This window comes from Rhineura floridana, chromosome 17, assembly GCF_030035675.1.
Source record: "Rhineura floridana isolate rRhiFlo1 chromosome 17, rRhiFlo1.hap2, whole genome shotgun sequence".
Taxonomy (NCBI): Eukaryota; Metazoa; Chordata; class Lepidosauria; order Squamata; family Rhineuridae; genus Rhineura; species Rhineura floridana.
This window is the reverse complement of record NC_084496.1, coordinates 3,052,512-3,070,675: the sequence shown is the minus strand read 5'-3', so window position 1 is coordinate 3,070,675 and position 18,164 is coordinate 3,052,512. Positions and strand designations below refer to the sequence as shown.

Here is an 18,164-nt window from a genome sequence, read left to right as displayed (position 1 = left end):
TCGTATGGGGTCCCTGGAGACATCTGGCTGGCTGGAACGTTCCTTGGCCTGATTCACCTGGTCTCTTTTTTAATTTTAGGTATTTATAGCTCTCTGTTTTTCAGGCAAGCCCCTAGGAAGAGGTTTAGCACAGAACGATAAACACAATAAAAATTACATGGCAAACCCAAAAAACAATAGTGGAAACAAACAGCAGGGGGAAAAAAAACTTTTCAGGAAGCCTGAACATACAGTTGCTACGCTCTTAATTTAAGGGGAGAATTGGAGGTTGTTTGCAAATTGAAGGAATTGGTGCCCTTTAGCAGACCGTGGGATTTCTCGACTCTGTTGCCCTTTCTCCTGGCATGAGCGATTGTGTAAAACAGCAGCAGTGTTGTTACCTTAATGTAGCCTTCTGGTACTGCCAGATGTTTTGGGCTGCAATTTCCATCAGCCCCAGCCAGCACCGCCATTTTGGACCAGAACTCCCATCAGCCCCAGGCAGCATGATTGGGCTGGCTGGGGCTGAAGGGATTTGCAGCCAAAAACATCTGGAGGGCACCATGTTGGAGCAGGCTAGCTTAGTGGGTGGAACTCAGAGTTCCTTAGAGGAACAGTGATCTGTTGTGAAAGACCCAAGGTAACCACTATGGGAATTGGATAGGAATGCTTGTTTTGTGTGTAAATGGTTTGCTACACCAGGATAGCAACCACCAGGAGGTGTTTTTTTTTAAAGGGGAGGTGGGGAAAACTTATTTTAGTGCAAATGCCTCCCTCTTGTTTTTGAGTGTAGATTTTTGTAATTATAAGGCAGTTCTTAAAAGATTGGGGACCACAATAAAGTGGATCCAGAAACCAGGCAAGTGCTTTCGTTTACTACCCTTGTAAACGTATTTCCTCTTCCCTCTTTCCCCACCAGCATGACCACTGTGGAACGCCAACAGCTTAGCAGCAACTCAAACCAGCTGCCGGAGATGTTCCTTAACCCTTTGAAGCTCTTTCAACTTAATAGTGTGTCATACATAGATGGCGAACTTGGACAGTGCTGTGGTTCGGCTTCACTTCTGATTAAATGGAAGTGCTTCCAGCAGCTATTGGAGGGGCTTTTGAGCACTGCTTGGATTTATTTAATTAATTCATTTTGCTTCTCTTATTTATTTTATTTTATTTTATTTGGTGCAGAGTCTCCAAAGGCTTTGGCTTGAGTTCTCGAATGGCAAAGAGATGCAGGAATTCTGAGTTTGGTGCACCGGAGGCAGGATCTACGTTTGGGGAGGGGGGAGGAGGTTAACTGGAGTTGACGTTAACATTGTGGTGGGTGGGATCGAAATGTGGGCTCCAGATAGGCAGGAGCGCAATACTGCAGATGGGAATATTAAAATAAATAAATAAATAAATAAATAAAAATCAGTATGGACAGAGGAACATTGGGTTGTTTCTAGCCAAGCCCTACTCAGAGCAGACCCACTGAAATTAATGAACCTAAGTTGGTCATGTCCATCAATTAGCAATGGGTCTACTCCCAGGAGGGCTAGCATTGGAGACAACAAAGGATGGGAGGAGCTACCTGTTTCTCTCCATTCCTCATTTTTCCCATCCTAAATTCTGTTCTGCAGCAATTTGCTTTTTTTAAAAAAAAATCCTCATGAAATTTCTTCAGCATTTTGGCACAGAATTCCCCTAACAAACACACTTTTGTCGAGGGATTTCTCCTAATATAATACGTTTTTATATGTTGTTTTCATTAATTTATTCATTTTTAATACACATTTTCTCCTAATATATGCAATTTTTGAAAACAATGGTTGATTGGAGAACCGCATCTCAAAATTTGGATAAGTGTGAATTTTGAAGGATGGCTGTGTTTTGGATCTCCTGTTGTTTCGGAAAGTGCAAATTTGATAGATTTGCCTTTAGATGCGGACGGAATCAAGTTGGGGCAGTGACTGTCAGTGGCACCTGAATGTTTCAGCTGGCAGTCTTTGGAGGGTTGGAACGTGGGACCTTTTGCATGCAAAATGTGTGCTCTACAACTGAGTGGTGGTCCTTCCCTTTTGGAACATAGGAAACTCCCTTATACAAAGTCAGACCCCTGGCCCATCTACCTCAGCACTATCTCTGCACTGACTGGCAGCAGGTCTGTGGGGTTTCAGATGGGGAACATAACAAGAACCTGCTGGATCAGGCCAATAGCCCATCTTGTCCAGCATCCTGGTCTCACAGTGGCCAACCAGATGCCCTCATGAGAAGCTCGCAAGCAGGACCTAAACACAAGTGCGCTCTCTCTTCCTGCACTTTCCAGCAACTGGTATTTGGAAACATACCACCTCCGACTATGGAGACAGAGCATTGCCATCATGGCTAGTAGCCTTTGATAGCCTTATCATCTATGTATCTGTCTAATTTTTAACACACACACACACCCAAGTTGGTGGCCACCGCTGCCTCCTCTTGAAGCGCTTTCCGTAGACATTCCCAGCCCTAACTGGGGATGCTGGGTATTGAACTGGGGACCTTATGCATGCAAAGTAGATGCTCTGCCCTTCCACAGATGCTATGTTCTAAAGGGCAGCCAGAGGTGGTGGAGCTGGTTAGTTGTTTACCCCTGGAGAGTAGCTCATTTTCATATATTTATCAGTTTCACGAAATTGCATCCTGCCTTTCTGCTTAAAGCAGGGATGGGGAGGCTGTAGGCGTCCAGATGTTGTCAGACTTCAGCTCCAATCAGCCAGAACAATCAGGGATGATGGGAGTCCAGGAACATCTGGAGGGCCACTGGCTCCCCATCCATGGCTTAAAGCCTTTGGATGACTTCACAGCAATAAGGGGGGGGAATCAAAAAAGGCCCTAGAAGCCTTAAAATAACATCAAACCATTAACAGAATTGGGTGGTAGAGCTTTTGAAAGGCAAACAAAATCTTTGTGAAAGGAAAAATGAGCTTGCCACTTAAAAATGTTGAAAGTGGCTCAAGAATATTTATTTTGACAATTTATATACTGCCATGTATTTGAAAACTGCTAAGTGGCTTACAACATATCTTAAAACATGATAAAGTTTAAAACAAACAAGAACATACTAGAAAAATCCATAGCATGGAACACCACGGTTACGTTTATTTATTTATTTGAGTCATTTCTATACCGCTTTAATATTTGGGAGACAAATCTCAAAGCGGTTTACAACCTGGATTAGAACATTAAGCAAAACATCACAAAATATTAAAAGAAAACATTACAAGAAAATTACAATTAACGATCAAACGGGTTATATCAGGTTTGTTTCATTCCTGCTTTGCATTTTAACCTTTCCCCTCCCCCTTCCCATTTATTTTGCAGGTATTCCTTTGGTAAGTGAGCATAACTCAGAAAATCTGCAATAGTTGTTTTTTCGTGCACTGTTGGGGTATGTAAATATTTTTAAATTTCTCTTTTCCTGTTCTTGCTTTCCTCTTTTTTGGGGGAGGGGAGTGTAGTTATTACCTTAAATCAGAGTTCACCATCCTTTGGGGCCTGTGGGTACTTTTGCAAACTGTGGGAACTGTTCCCAGCTGAGTTATACTCAGAGTAGACCCATTGAAATTAATGCAGTTGACTAACATATGTCCGTTAATTTCATTGGGTGTGTTCTGATTAGAACATTTAGTTGCAAGTTAGTTATGTCGATCAATTCCAATGGGTCTACCTGAGTAGGATTAACGGTCAATATTACCCTGGTGTGGGCACCCTCTCCTACAATCTATTCTGCCAATTAGCTACAATAGAATGTTTCTTTCAGTCTTAATTTCAGGCAGAGGGATGACTCTGTGGGCATCAGGCATGGCCTCTATGTGCACCCATGGGTGCCACATGGGTGATTTCTCTTTAAAATTATTAAGTTGATTTCTTACCTGGCCTCATGATAGTTTAAACAGTTTAAAACAAATGAGCATGACAGGAATAGGGTGGGTCCCGATAGCTGATAGATTCATAACACATTATGAAAGAACAATCACTAATAGCAGCAGCAATCAGGTCCCTCCTCCCTCCTCAAAATGCCTGCCGAAAAAGATGCATCTTAACTAGTTGCCTGAAACTATAAAGAGATGGGGCCAGGTGCACCTTAGTGGCGAGGATATTCCACCTGAGGGGCCACCACTGAAAAGGCCTTTTCCCAGGTTCCTATATCATATACCTTATACTAAGGAGGGACCACTCATACCTGCTGATCTTGGGGCACAGGCATGTCGATAAGGGAGAAGGCATCCTTGCAGATACTTGGGTCCCAAGCCATTTAGGGCTTTAAATGTCAAGTTACAAACTTTATGGTAGGTGCCATTTTCTGAGCTGTTGGTTTTATCTTTGCCCCCAAGCATGGCAGGTGTGCCCAGCACCACCTCCTCACTTTTCTGGCATCAGGATGTTGTAGGAGATTGACATTGCAGTCACCCATTCCTGGTCGCCACCCCGCAATTGCTTGCTTATGGAAAAAGATGAGGAGATGCAGCTTCCTCCCAAATTGGATCAGATCTCTTAGCCCTGGTTAATCACACCCTTTGTACACAGTGGGATTCCATTTTGTATCCCTTCTGGTTTTGGAGGAGATGCTTCTGAGTTTGGATTAATAAAATGAAAATGCCGAAAGTCTCTCTCTGCCTACCCGCCACCCATTTTGGCGAGGAATGCAGGAAACCCACAGTATTTTTGTTTTAAATATAACTGTGGAACAGTGACATTTTGTCATCCTCTGTTGTTGTCAAAAGGCATTTAAATATTGCTGAGTTTTGCAAAAATCCCACTTTAGCGTTCAGTAGCGTTTACTTCAAAGAACTGTCTTAACCGTTCCTGCCATGATCCTTTGTACATGCTGAGTCCTTCCTGTTTCCTTGCAGGAAGCAAGGGGCTTGCTTATTTTTTAAAAAGCATATTTTGGGATTGGCTCTTATTTCAAACGAAAAGCATCTTTATTAATGCTTGGTTGTATGCAATGAAGCCATTGCTCTTGTGCAGTGGAACTTCCCTTCCCTTCCTTCCTCGCAGCGTGCCCCCCAAAATCTGGTCTTGAGGGTTGGAGGATCCCCCCCAGCAGGAGAAGAGGAAGGAGAAGTCCTGTTGCATGCGCAGAAGTAATTCCACAAGTGCAATGACTAAGTCGGGTGCAACCCAGTGTCTCAAAGGGTTCATAATAGAAATATAATATGCATGCACTATACGTATGTGTGCGTGTGTCTATATTTATGTCCTCCTATATAATAAAAATGTAAGCATCACATTGTAGTGTGCTTGGCCACAGACAGATGGCGCTGTGAATTACAGCTTGACAACCTGCAGCATTCCATGGTGGTGGCCAGGCCAATCGCGGTAGGGTAGCGCGTGATGAGGAGGGTGAGCAGCCTGACGTCAGGCAACCGAGGTGACGCTGGCCACTGCATGCTAATGCATGGAGTGGAGGCACTGGGGGGATTAGCAAGGGTGTGTGTGGGGTTGCCTGGGGTTCCCGTTCCTGTGGTTAGGTGGCAGGATTGGCACGCAAAGCGCACAGGGGCAGAAGCCTGCACTACATCCATGCACACTCACCCATCCAACCACCAGTAAATAAAGCCACGTGTTGTATATAAACAACTGGAACTGGGTGTTTCGTTTATATACAGAAACACCACCAAACATTAATTATCTTTTAGTGAAGCTTCAGAGATGAAAACGTCAATATACTTTTATTGAGCTGCTCTGTTTTTGGGGGATGATGATGGTGTCAAATTTGTCTAAAGAGTTGCTTAGGGTCATGCAAGTTCAGGCTGCAGTGCAATTTTAGATGTGAGCACCTGAAATGCCCATACACTCCATGCAACGCCCTCTTCTGTTTTTCGGATGAAAACAGGGATAGTACTGTGCATGGCATGACCACTTAACAGGTCATCCAAAAAGAAGAGATGTGTCACCAGCAAAGAGGACACAGATTTGCAGTCTGCTAATTTAAATGTATAGATGCAAATTTACACACAACGGCTTTATTTTAAAATAGAAATACAATACTTCTCATCATAAGGAAATTGATTTGCAGTAGATTTGGGACAGATATGAGGAAACTGCTTTTTCAGACAGCCCATAATTATAGGCAATTTTGGCACATAAGCGGTATAGAGATTAACAACTTAACGGAATGTTTCTGCTGGGAGAAGATGTGGTAATGGCTTTGATGTGGTGGCGATGAGGGGAATGAGACAAATTCAGGGTCTATCAATGGCTCTGTTTAGCTCATAATGACTGTATGGAATGGCCAGTGCTTTTTCAGTAAAAAGTGAGGTGCTGGTACCTTGATTATTTATTTATTTATTTATTTATTTGATTTATATCCCACCCTTCCTCCCAACAGGAGCACCATACAAAAGCACCAAAAACACTTTAAAACATCATAACAGACGTTAAAATACATTGAAACAAAACATCTTTAAAAACATTTTTAAAAAGGCTTTCAAAATATCTTTAAAAAAAAGAAAAAAAGATTTTAAAAAAGATTAACAACATTTTTTTTAAAAAAAGAGAAGATTTAAAAACATATTAAAAAGCAAGTCCAACACAGATGCAGACTGGGATAAGGGCTCTACTTAAAAGGCTTGTTGAAAGAGGAAGGTCTTCAGTAGACGCTGAAAAGGTAACAGAGATGGCGCCTGCCTAATATTTAATAATTGATTAAATTATCATGGGTGGCAGTACAAAATGGCTGGGAGAGCAGGAAAAAAAAGAGGTGCCGGTACTCTGTCCTGATGAGTAATATCACACACACATACAAAAAAAGCCCCAGGAAATGTCTGTGTTCAGGATGTTCGCCACCCTGGACTTCTTTGGGAGGAGGTGGGGGTACAAATTTAATATAAATTAAAAAATGTCAGGGGAAGTCTGCCTTTGAATGGAGTGTCTGTGTTCAGGAGCAGTCTACCTCTGAATGGAGCGTCTGCATTCAGGAGCAGTCTACCTTTGTGGAAAGCTCAACGAGAGAGCGCTTTTGCTTTCTTATTTTGCGTGTGGCCTTCCTGGAGGCCTCTGGCTAGTCACTGTGGGGAACAGGATGCAGGGCCAAATGGTCCTTTTATTCTCGCCCAGTTGGGCTGTTCTTCCTTTTCTGTTGCTGTTTTTTGGCCTACAGCTCAGCCTTTATTCCAACGAGAGATTCATCTCTGAATACTTGGCTTTCCTCTTGGCCCTGTTCTTGAGCTGTTTTTGTCCAGGCGGCCAGGGCGCCTTCAGAACAGATGCGACGGGGGTGATGCTGTCAGAGTGCACAGTATATGCCCCTTGGGTGCAAATGGCCTCCGTGGCCCCCCGCCCCCGATGTTGGAATGTCTTAGCAGCAATGCCGTGGCAGCGGAGAGCGGAGCCTCTAACCATGTTGGTCACGCTCGGCTGCCCTTGACGGTCTCCTGTGGCCCGGCTTCCTCCTTGCTCCCCGTTCCTTGGAGAGTGCGAGAGACTCCCTGATCCCAGAGGAGGAGTTTAACAAGAAGCACCTGTTTCAAAGGCTTGGGACGGCTCTGCTGCAGCTGTTTGCAGTGTTCAGCTATTTCCTGGCCGGCTGGGTCATGAGAACATTTTCACCACCGAAAGATCTGTCACTGGTGTTGGGGTGGATTTTTTTTTTTCCTCTCCGATCCCCGGGGAATATGTCCTTTTAATGTAACCTCAACCACAGATGGTGGACTGTTGAAATGTAAACCAAGTCAGGGCTAGTTTGTACGTTATTTATTTCATAGAAGCATAGAATAGTAGAGTTGGAAGGGGGCTTATAAGGCCATCGAGTCAACCCCCTTCAATGCAGGAATCCAGCTTAAAGCATCCTACTTTTATTTTAAAAGTATTTATATGCCGCCCTCTCTCAAAACATTGGGGCAGTGTACAGCAACATAAAAACAAAACTTTAAAAGCAATATGGAGCAATCATTACAATCATCGCTACTGTTGCCTAATACAAATATAGCAGAAACATTATTTGTTTATTTATTATTAATATAATAATAATAATAATAATAAATAAATAATTGCCTCTTACAAATGTCAAGGGGATTTACAGACATACCATAAAAATAGCTGAAATAGTTTAAAAAACATCACATTTAACAAGTGAAGATGGGTTTAAAAACAATGCAAAATGAACTGCTTAGGCAGAGACCTTTCCCCCCAGCTGGAAAAGCTTGCCAGAACAAAAATGTCTACAGTTGTTCCTGGGAAGTATGGAGAGTGGGTGCCTGTCATATTTCAACAGGGATGCTCTTCCAGAATAGGGGCAGCCACAAGTTAATTTGGAGTGGGCTTCTGGTATTTTTGGGACTTTAAGGATGTGCACACCACATTGGTGGCTTGTAGTTGAAGGTGTGAATAGGCTCCATTTAAGAGTGTTGTGTTGCTGTTTTTTAAGGGCACCATTGGGTGTTGTGAAATGTCTGGCTTTGTCATTGTTATGTACAAAGACGTTGCATGAGTTTCCTGCCCAACCAATCAGTGTTGCATGGCCCTCTAGGATCAGTGGTTTTAAAAGAGGACTATAGTCAAATTCTTGGAGGATATGTTTACCAGTGGCCAGCTGTGCTAGTTGATATTAGAGCCTCCCACTTCAAGGGCAGCACACCTTAGATTGCTGGGGGCAAACCAGTGGAAGACTGTTGTTGTTTTGTTGCACTGATTGGCATTTGGTTGGCCACCATTGGGGACGGATCCCCCTAGGGAGGGGGGCCTTCTCTTTAACCCAGCCCTATGTGCTAGGGAACTGCCTGGGACCGCTGTCTTTCTGTTGCAAATAGGGTTAGTGTAGGAAGAGGAGACAGAAATTTGCAGTGTCTGGATGGACACAAAAATAATAATTAAAGTTGGGTAATATTATTAAGCCACTGTCCCTGGTATTAGCTTCCTAAGCCCATTAGCCAAGGTATTTTACTCTTAAAATTTATTTTCGTGACTTGGTGATTAACTTAGGTTCATTGATTTCAGCAGGTCTACTCTGAGCAGGACTTGGTTGAATACAACCCTTAATATTTTTAATGAAGAGGCTTTTATTGTTGTTCATTATTTACTGCATTTATATCCCACCTTTTCTCCAAGGAGCTCAAGGTGGCGAACCTGGCTCTCCCCCGACTCATTTAATCCCCACAACAACCCTGTGAGGTAGTTAAGGTTGAGAAGCAGTGGCTGGAGCAAGGTTACCCAGTGAGCTGCATGGCCGAGAGGGGATTCGAACCCTGATCTCCCAGGTCCTAGTCCAACACTCTAACCAGTATACCACACTGGCTGTTGTTTTAATTCAGGGATGGGGAACCTGTGGGAGTTGGAGTCCAATGACATCTGGAAGGCCACAAGTCCTCCCCCACCCCCAGCGTGGGGCACTGAACTGCTCCCAGCAATCACTTATATTGTGAGTACATCCTTCTAGAGCAGAGGTTCCTAAACTGTGGCCTGTGGCCCACCAGTGGTCTGTAAGCTTCATGCATGTGGTCCACGGCACGTCTAAGTTAAATATTCATATTGATTTTTGATTGCATTTTGATTGCTCTTTTTTATTTCTTATTTTGTGTTTTATTGTATTTACAGTCTGAATTTTATGAAATGTGAATTGTAATGCAGTAAAATTGCAACATACGAAATCAAAGAAATGAAAAACCATGCAGCCTCTAGTGCAGTGCCTTCCAATTGCCATAACAGGCAGAAAAATCATTAAGTGGTCTGCCGGGACCGTCAGCAATTTTCAAGTGGTCTGTGTGTGGGGGGGAAACAGAATTTTGAGAACCGCTGTCCCAGAGGTTTAGGAGCCTCTAGCCCAGGGTGGTGTAGTGGGAACCTCTCCGTTAGAGCCAGCCAGCATGGCCAATGGTGAGGGATAAAGGGAGCTCCAACAACACTTGGCCTGGGGACCAGGCATGACACTGGAGACCCATGAGTGGGGAGTGTTGCTGTTGCTCTCCGGTCCTGCTTTCAAGCTTCCCATCGGGGCATCTAGTTGGCCACTGGGAGGACAGTTTGCTGGACTAGGCTGGCCCCCTTTGGCCTGATTCCTTAAATTTATTTCAAAAGCAGCTGCAGCATGTGGGTGGGTGCTTAGAACTTGTTTTCCCCGCTGGGACGCATAGCAGCTTCAGGGGAAGGGAGGTGATTTACATCAGGAGAATTCGGCAGAGGGAAAGGATTAAGCCTCCCCGCCTCAAATGCTCTGGTCCCAATCCACCTTGCACCCTCCTTTAGAAGGAATGCGAAGAGAGAGGGGATCTGGTCACCAGCCTCCGAACTTCTTGTTTTACCTGGACCTTTAAGTCGATATCCTCAACCAAAAGGAACCCAAGAATGCATAACTTTACTTACACAGGATCGCTTTGCTTTCCCTTGCTTGCTTGCGTGTCTCTTCATCACTTCTAGAATCATATTATAATCTCTTTAGGGCAGGCCCTCCCCCTTCTTTTTGCTTATGATAGCCTTTGCCAACCTGGTGCCCTCCAGATGGTTTGGACCGGTGGCAGGGCTGATGGAAGGTGTAGTCCAATTTCTGTAAACTGCCAAGTACGTTGTTGCCACTGTATAAATGAGGAATGGGGAACCTTTGGCCCTCCAAATGTTGCTGAACGACAACTCTTACCAGACCCAGCAAGCACAGCCAGCAAACAGGGATGATGGGAGTTGTAGTTCAGCAACATCTGGAGGGCCAAAGGTTCTCCACACCTGGTAGAAATGAAAGTTGCTTGTGGGGGCTTGTTTGTGGGATTTGCACTGGCTACCAGTCTGCTCCTGGGCCAAGTTCAAGTTTTTGGTACTCTGTACAGCTTAGGACCGCTTTACTTTAGAGACTGCCTTATCCCTTGTGTAACCAGGACGTCATTGCATTCAGCAGGAGAATTCTAGTCACCAAAGATCTCAGCAGCTCTCTCTGGAGTAACTTGGAGCAGGGCTTTCTTCATGGTTGCCCCCGTTCTGTGGAACAGCATCCTGGTTGAGATAGCTGTACTTTCCGGAGACGATTTAAGACATTTTTGTTTTGACAAGCTTTCCCAGCTACATAAAAAAGTCTCTGCCATAGATGTTGGCTTTGTATTGTTTTAAAACAGATCTTCAGCTGTTTTTTGGTACTGTTTTAGCTTAGCTGTTTTTGTAATTTTTGAGACATCATTGAAAGGTGTTCCATAAATAAATAAATAATGAAAAATAAAGTAACAAGAATCTTACGGTGGTTCTTGGAATCTCTTCTGTTATAATTGGTTTTGTGTTTGTATCTGCGAGAGGTTTGTGTGTGTGTAATTTTTTTAATTTGTAGAAATGGGACAGTCGGGCTGTTGGTTATTCCTCTTGTCTGTGTACGACTGGGGAAAAAATGTTTCCCTTCTGCCTTATTAAATCTATTTTTCAAGCTGTCACTTAGCTGGCCCTTTAGTGAGGGAGTTGGATGTTTATATGGCCCTGGATGCTCAAATTGTTGTTTCCAGTTGTGTGAGCGCTTTGCCCCAGCCGTTGTGAATTAAATACTCCTTGCGACCTTTCGCCCTCCCTGCTCTTAAATTCATGCTTTAAAAACAGCTTAATGAAGGGTTTACTGGCCCAATTGAAAGTTTTTATTAAAACCTATTAGTGGCTAGAGTACCCTGCATGAAGGAAGCAATTAGCCCTGAGCAAATCTACTCTTGCTGCTTACAGCTATGCCAGCTTTTCTGCTTAAACTGTTTCCAGATTCAGCCTTAACCCAAAATGTTGCCATTTTTGCATGGGATTCATATCCTCTGGCTTAATTTATAGCTTCGTGTCATTTGCTCTCCCTAACCCCGGTTCATGACAGGTTTTAATTGAATTAGAAGGGGTTATAAGAAGCTGTTCCTCATTATCTTGGTCTGTCTTGTTGCTCTTCATTAGTGCAAAGTTGCATTCCCCATTCCCCCTCCCCAAAAAAGCCGCTTGTGCATGGCATGGCTACCAACAGTCTGACTCCATTATACCCCGCTTTCCCCCTCCGCAAAGGAGTTGCTCGAAGTGGCTTATGAAATACGAAAGCAGCTGTGACAACAACAATGATCCAACCATTAAAAGGCACAAATTATCAAGCGAAGAAACAGCAGTGACAACGTCATCGAGATGTTAAGCAGCCCCAAAATCAAAGGCTCATTTTCACCCTTGCGGACAGAAACCTGAGAAACTGACACAGACAGTTTTTGGGGACATGTTTTTCCTACCCTAAGCTGACTTCGGAGAGCCAGTGTGGTGTAGTGGTTAAGGTGTTGGACTATGACCTGGGAGACCAGGGTTCGAATCCCCACCCAGCCCTGAAGCTCCCTGGGTGACGTTGGGCCAGTCACTGCCTCTCAGCCTCAGAGGAAGGCAATAATAAAATACCGCTTACCACAAACCCCCTATTCGTAGGGTCACCATAAGTTGGGATCGACTTGAAGGCAGGCCATTTCCATTTTTCAAGCTGACTTCCAGTGTATTTTGGAATAGCAGAATGTCCCAAACAAAGCCATCTGTGTTGTGTCAGGAGAAGAGCACTTTAATCTGATTCCCTGGACCCATTTTTGCTTGAAAAACCACATGGGACACTTCAACATATCCAAGAATACTTGAACAGAAACAAAAAGGAAATGCGGGGGGGGGATTCCTATCCCAAGCCAAATTCCATTGTGTCTTGGGGTGGTAAAATGTCCCCAGACAAGTGTGTTGTGTCAGCAGCGGGGCAATTAATCTGTTTTGCTGGGTCAGTTGGTGAAACGGATGCATCGTTTTTGGTGAACTAACTCATACGTTGGGAAAGAATAAACACGATAATTTTACAGACTGCCCTTCATTACGACCACAGGGTAGTTTACAGTCCCATTCAGCTCTGCTCAGGAACGGTCTGCTAGCCTACTGCCGGTTCCTCATGGGTCCTGACCCTGAAATGATCTGGATCAGGGACTTCCTAGCTTTATAGTGGCTAACCTGGAGTCCTCCTGATGTTACTGGACTGCAACTTGCATCAGCCCCCAGCTGGCATGGCTGAAGGTCAGGGATGATGGGAGTTCTAGTTTAGCAATAGCTGGAGGGCCACAGGTTCCCCATGTTTGCTTTACATCCTTCACTGCCATACTTCAAAAATGCAACATGGCGATTCTTGTCCAGTTGACGAGGAAAGGAGATCTTTGAATTCTCTCTAGCTCCAGGGGAATGTATAAGGGGAAATAGTTAAACAAATCAACTCTCCCAAGCTATGGAGCTCCTTTCAAGTTGCTGCTAGCTACAATCGACGTGTACCCGCAGCTAAGTAACTGTACATAATTACATATTATGAAAATTGAGATTAATTTGCATCATGCAGCACCAGGTGCAGATAAGTGAGATTAAAAACTCTCAACACAAAGTACCTACCCTTCCAGGCTCCAAGTAACCGGAATTCAAAGCAAATCCAAAGCCACGTTTAGTGGGAAGGGGCAGGGATATGTTCCCCCTGCTCCGTCCTCCCCCTCCCTCCATCGGAAGCAATGTGTGCAATTAGCCAGAGCTGATAACTGCCCGGAAGCAAATAATTATGAAATGTTGAGACAGATCTATCTGGAAGGCATTGGAACCCACTTATCTCTGGATATAACATCTCGGTTATGAAATGGTTGTGTTGTTCAAAGGGAGGGAAAGTCTTTCAAATCAAAACCTCAAGATGATATTCAAGTGTTCCTAATTACTCTGCAGACAGAACGCTGCTTGGAGCCACAGGCTGTTTGTTTGTTTGTTTGTTTTTGAAGCACAGCACGGTTAAATCATTGAATGGGCAATCCGTAAGCATGGACTGGTCACCTGTCCCATGCATGAAGGGAACTAACTACAGGAAGGAACAGATCTCAAAAGTTATCCCTGCTTTCTGCTGTTAGCCACTTCGTTTGCATCTGCTTTTTTGCAGTGCTGTACTTTGCCCCTTAAAGTCGTTTGCATAATTGCTGCAATCAGACCTGCCATTTTGCAGTAATAGTTTTAATGGTAGGTTTCGTTCCCAATATATTTATATATCTTTTTTTTGGTACGTATTTGGCACCTACCGAGCAAGATTACGCTCAGCCATTGCCTCTCTCAGGGCATGAGAGCATTCTTGAATCTTTGTAGGCAGATTCTTGTTCTCAGCTTTGAACCCCAGCCCTCTCCACCTAAAGTCTTCATGGACAGCTGCTAATTCAACAGCTCCCAGATGGGCAGCAGTTCGTTGGCAGAGCACACACATGCTTTCCATGCAGAAGGTCTTAGACTGAGTCCCTTCCGGATCAGGTAACAAGTGATGGGGAAGAGATGTGCCTGAGAGGTGGGCCTTTGCCAGCTGGCGTAATGTAAACTGTAATGTACCAAACATAGGCAACAGCCTGATACCTACCTGAGATTGAACCCGGGACCTTTTTTATGCAAAGCAGACGTTTGACCACTGAGTTGCATCCTTTCCCTTTAGTTTATAGAAAAGGTGAGTGAGAGGCGACATGATCCAAGTACATAAAATTATGCCTGGAGCTAGGAAAGTAGATAGAGAATCCCCCCCCCCTTTCACAACGCTAGAACTTGTGGACTTCCAACGAAGCTGAATGTTGGGAGATTCAGGACAGATAAAAGAAAGCACTTCTTCACGGACCAAACAGACTAGGGAATTCATTCCGACAGGAGGCAGCGTTGGTCATTAAAGTATTGAAGGGCTTTAAGAGGATTAGACAGATTCATGGAGGAGAAGCATTCCGTGTCTACAAGCCACGATAGCTGTGCTGTCGGAGTCGGAGGCTGTATGTTTATACCAGTTGCTGGGAACCACAGGAGGGGAGAGTGCTCTTGCGCTCAGGTCCTGCTTGCCGGCTTCCCACAGGCTGCTTCCCACAGGCACTGTAAGAATAGGATGCTGGACTAAGTGGGCCATTGGCCTGTTCCAGCAGGCACTTCTTATTTTCTTGTGTGGGAACTTAGGAAACCGCTTTATACTGAGTCAGGCTAACAGTTCGATCCTTAGTCAGGCTATTGATCCATCTAGCTCTGTGTTACTCTGTGATGATGATGCTACACTGACCGGTAGCAGCTGTCTTGGTTTTCAGACAGGAGTCCCTCCCAGCCCTACTTGGAGTTGCTGCAACAAGGATTGAACCTGGGAGCAGAGTTCGCTGAGAAGTGATGGTTAAACCACTCTAAGAGTTGTAGTTTTCATTGTGGCATCCCTTTTGTGAGGAGGTGCTCCTGGCACCTTTGCTATACGGTTTTTGGCGAAGGCTAAAGACGCACCTCTTGACCCTGGCCTTTGGCAGCTGAGATGTATGTTTTCAGGACCCACCCTACTCCTGTGAATGTAATGTGTTTTAATGTTTTTCAGTACTGTATTTTAAATTTCTGTAACCTACGCTGGGACCTAATGGTGAAGAGCAGGCAATAATAATAATAACAATAGCAATAACAATAACAACAACAACAATAATAAATAGCAGCAGCAGCAGCAGCAGCAGCAGCTTTGCGAGGGGACTTGGGATCTTCTTAAACTCCCGTTCCCAGGATTCTTTGGGGGTGTATGAAGCCATGACTGTTTAAAGTGGTATAATAGTGATTTAAATGTAAGGTGCAGATGTGGCCTAAATCAGAGCTTGCAAAAGTCCTAATATTATGATAGACATGAATCTGTGCGCTTTGCGGCCTTCTGAGGCAGGCAGCGTGGAGGTTTTCCCCTTTCCGCCTTGCTCATCAACTCCCAACCTGGACTGAATAAGACGGCCCCAGGCCCAATCCTCTGAAGCGAATCTTAGGTCCTTTACATTACTTTGACAAGAGAAGTAGAAGTGACCATCCAAGCGATATGTCTTTAAACTTCCTCTAGGATTTTAATTGTAAAGCTTTGGCAAGCTACCTTAAAAGACAAAGCAAGGTGTGCATATATAGTCCATTTATATATATATATATAAAATTAAGCCTAGGAATCATAATTTGTTGTTTCATTCACTCCTCCATATGTTAAATATTTGGAGCAATATTGATGCACGAAAGCCTCTGTTGCTAGGTCCAGTTTCCGCCGAAGGGAAGCACGTCCATATTTATTTAAATACAGTAAAGCCACTCAGGATCATTATTGGGGTTGTTTTCCTCTGGAGGGACCGGTGACACCTGTATGGTTTTAAGCAATGGAAGCCATCTGTGAGGAGGAAGTTGGGTTGCCATAGTGACCAAGTGCTAACATGCACCATGACAATAGCTGAATGAACTTGCGGGCCATTCACGTGGGTGTGAAGGTCAGACCTCCTTGTTCTGTCCACTGCGCAATGAGATTTTGAGAAACATGTACAGGCTGGCTATGCATAACCCTCCCGCTCTGTTTGTCTTTCTGAAAATAAGGGTGGTTTAACCAATTCCTTCTCCTCCTTTTTAAGCCGAAAGTGAACCAAGTGCTGTCCAATTTCAGGTGGTTGTGACGACATTTAAAGCCCTAAATGATTTGGGGGTTCCAAATATCTGAACCTAAGAAGAGCCTGTCTGCTGGCTCAGGCCAAAGGGGGCCCATCTAGTCCAGCCTCCTGTTCTCACAGGGGCCAGCCAGATGCCCAAACGGGAATCCCAGAACTGGTATGCAGAGGCCTGCTGCTTCCGACAGTGAAGGTGGAACATAGCCATTCTGCCTAGTGGCCCTTGATAGCCATATCCTCCTTCATTAATTTGTCCAGTCCTCTTTTAAAGCCATTCCAGTTGGTGGCCGTCACTGCCTCTTGGGGGAGTGAATTCTGCAGTTTATGTGCTGCCTGAATCATAGAATCATAGAATAGCAGAGTTGGAAGGGGCCTACAAGGCCATCCAGTCCAACCCCCTGCTCAATGCTAGAATCCAAATCAAAGTATTCCCGACAGATGGCTGTCCAGCTGCCTCTTGAAGGCCTCCAGTAGAAGAAACTACTTTATTTTGTCTGTTTCCAGCTTTCAGCTTCATTGCATTCCCATGAGAGGGACGAAAATCTTCTCTACCCATTTTCTCTGCCTCTGCACATCATTTTCCGCACATCTGTCATGTCTCCCCTTCCTCGCCTTTCCTTGAACCCCTCCCCCAAACATTGCAACCTTTTCCCATAGGGAAGTTAGGAGAATGCCCCCTCCTTTACCCACCGCCCGTGCTTTGACATCTGCGGGGAAGCCGTTCTGGTGGTTCTTCACGTCCAATGTGGTCCGTGGCTTGGGAGTCTGTGGCAGGGCTCCCTCTGTAGTAGCTCCATGTGTATGTAATGACCTTCCCACTGAGGTGTACCACTCCTCAACGCTTGTGGTTGGCAAGTGAAGACGCACTTTGTCCCCCCCCCCCGGGCTTTGGTGATGGGTAAGGTATCTGGGAAGCTGCCTTATGCCGAGTCAGATCGTTCATTTAACTCAGTATTGTCTGCACTGACTGGCAGCTGCTTCACAGGGTTTCAGGTAGGAGCCTTTTTTCCAGCCCTGCTTGGAGATGTTGGGGATTGAGCTGGGGATCTTCTCCATGCAAGGCAGATGCTCTGCCACTGAGCCAAGGCCTGTCCCCTCCTTTGAAAGCCGTTTGACCATCGTTGTGATTCTGTTGCTCTTCACCACCCCCAATTCTTGCTTGGTCTTCCGGCCTTCCCTTCGCTTCATTCCGTGAGGTTAAAGCTGTGGGCGTTGAGGCCTCGTGAGTCATTTTGATCATGGCCAGGAGTAAATAAAAGGGGGAGAGGAAGAAATGATGGAGCAAACGCAGTGATAGTTCATTCCTGGTGGGGCAAGAAAACACCCAGCGCCACTCTTGGGAGTTGCTGAGATGGATTCGCATTTGCTCCTCCTGGAGCTGAAATCGGAGGGTCGCCTTTGGGTTTCTCGATAAGGAACCTGGGAGCAGGCAAAGAGGCTCTATTTTTTAATTTGATCCTTAGTTTTAAAGAAAAGAACTGCAGAAAGGAATGTTCTCCAAGCAAAGCTGCCACGCCCTCAGTTAACAGCAAATATTTCTTCATCCTGGGGAAGAGCCCCTGCCTTGCCTGCAGAAGGTCCCAGGTTCAATCCCCAATGGCATCTCTGGGTAGGGTTGTGGAGAGGCCCTCTGCCTGGAACCTTGGAGAGCTGCTGCCAGTCAGTGTAAACAACACTGGATGGACCAATGGTCTCATTCAGGATAAGGCATCTCCCTATGCTAGCCGTGCTTGTCTGGGTCAATTGGAGACTCTTCTCAGGTTCCCCTGGGAAGGTACATTTTCCTTTAACAAAAGATCAACTTTATTCTCCCACCCT

The 18,164-nt window shown here is 44.9% G+C and overlaps 1 protein-coding gene across 1 annotated transcript in view; it reads left to right on the top strand.

Moving 5' to 3' along the window:
• The window catches only part of LMF1 (lipase maturation factor 1), a 169,920-nt gene that overhangs the window by 20,962 nt on the left and 130,794 nt on the right, over positions 1–18,164 (top strand). Inside the window, exon 3 of the mRNA XM_061599996.1 lies at positions 3,316–3,326. Coding sequence (XP_061455980.1) covers positions 3,316–3,326 — 11 coding nt within the window. The remainder of the gene's footprint in view (positions 1–3,315; positions 3,327–18,164) is intronic.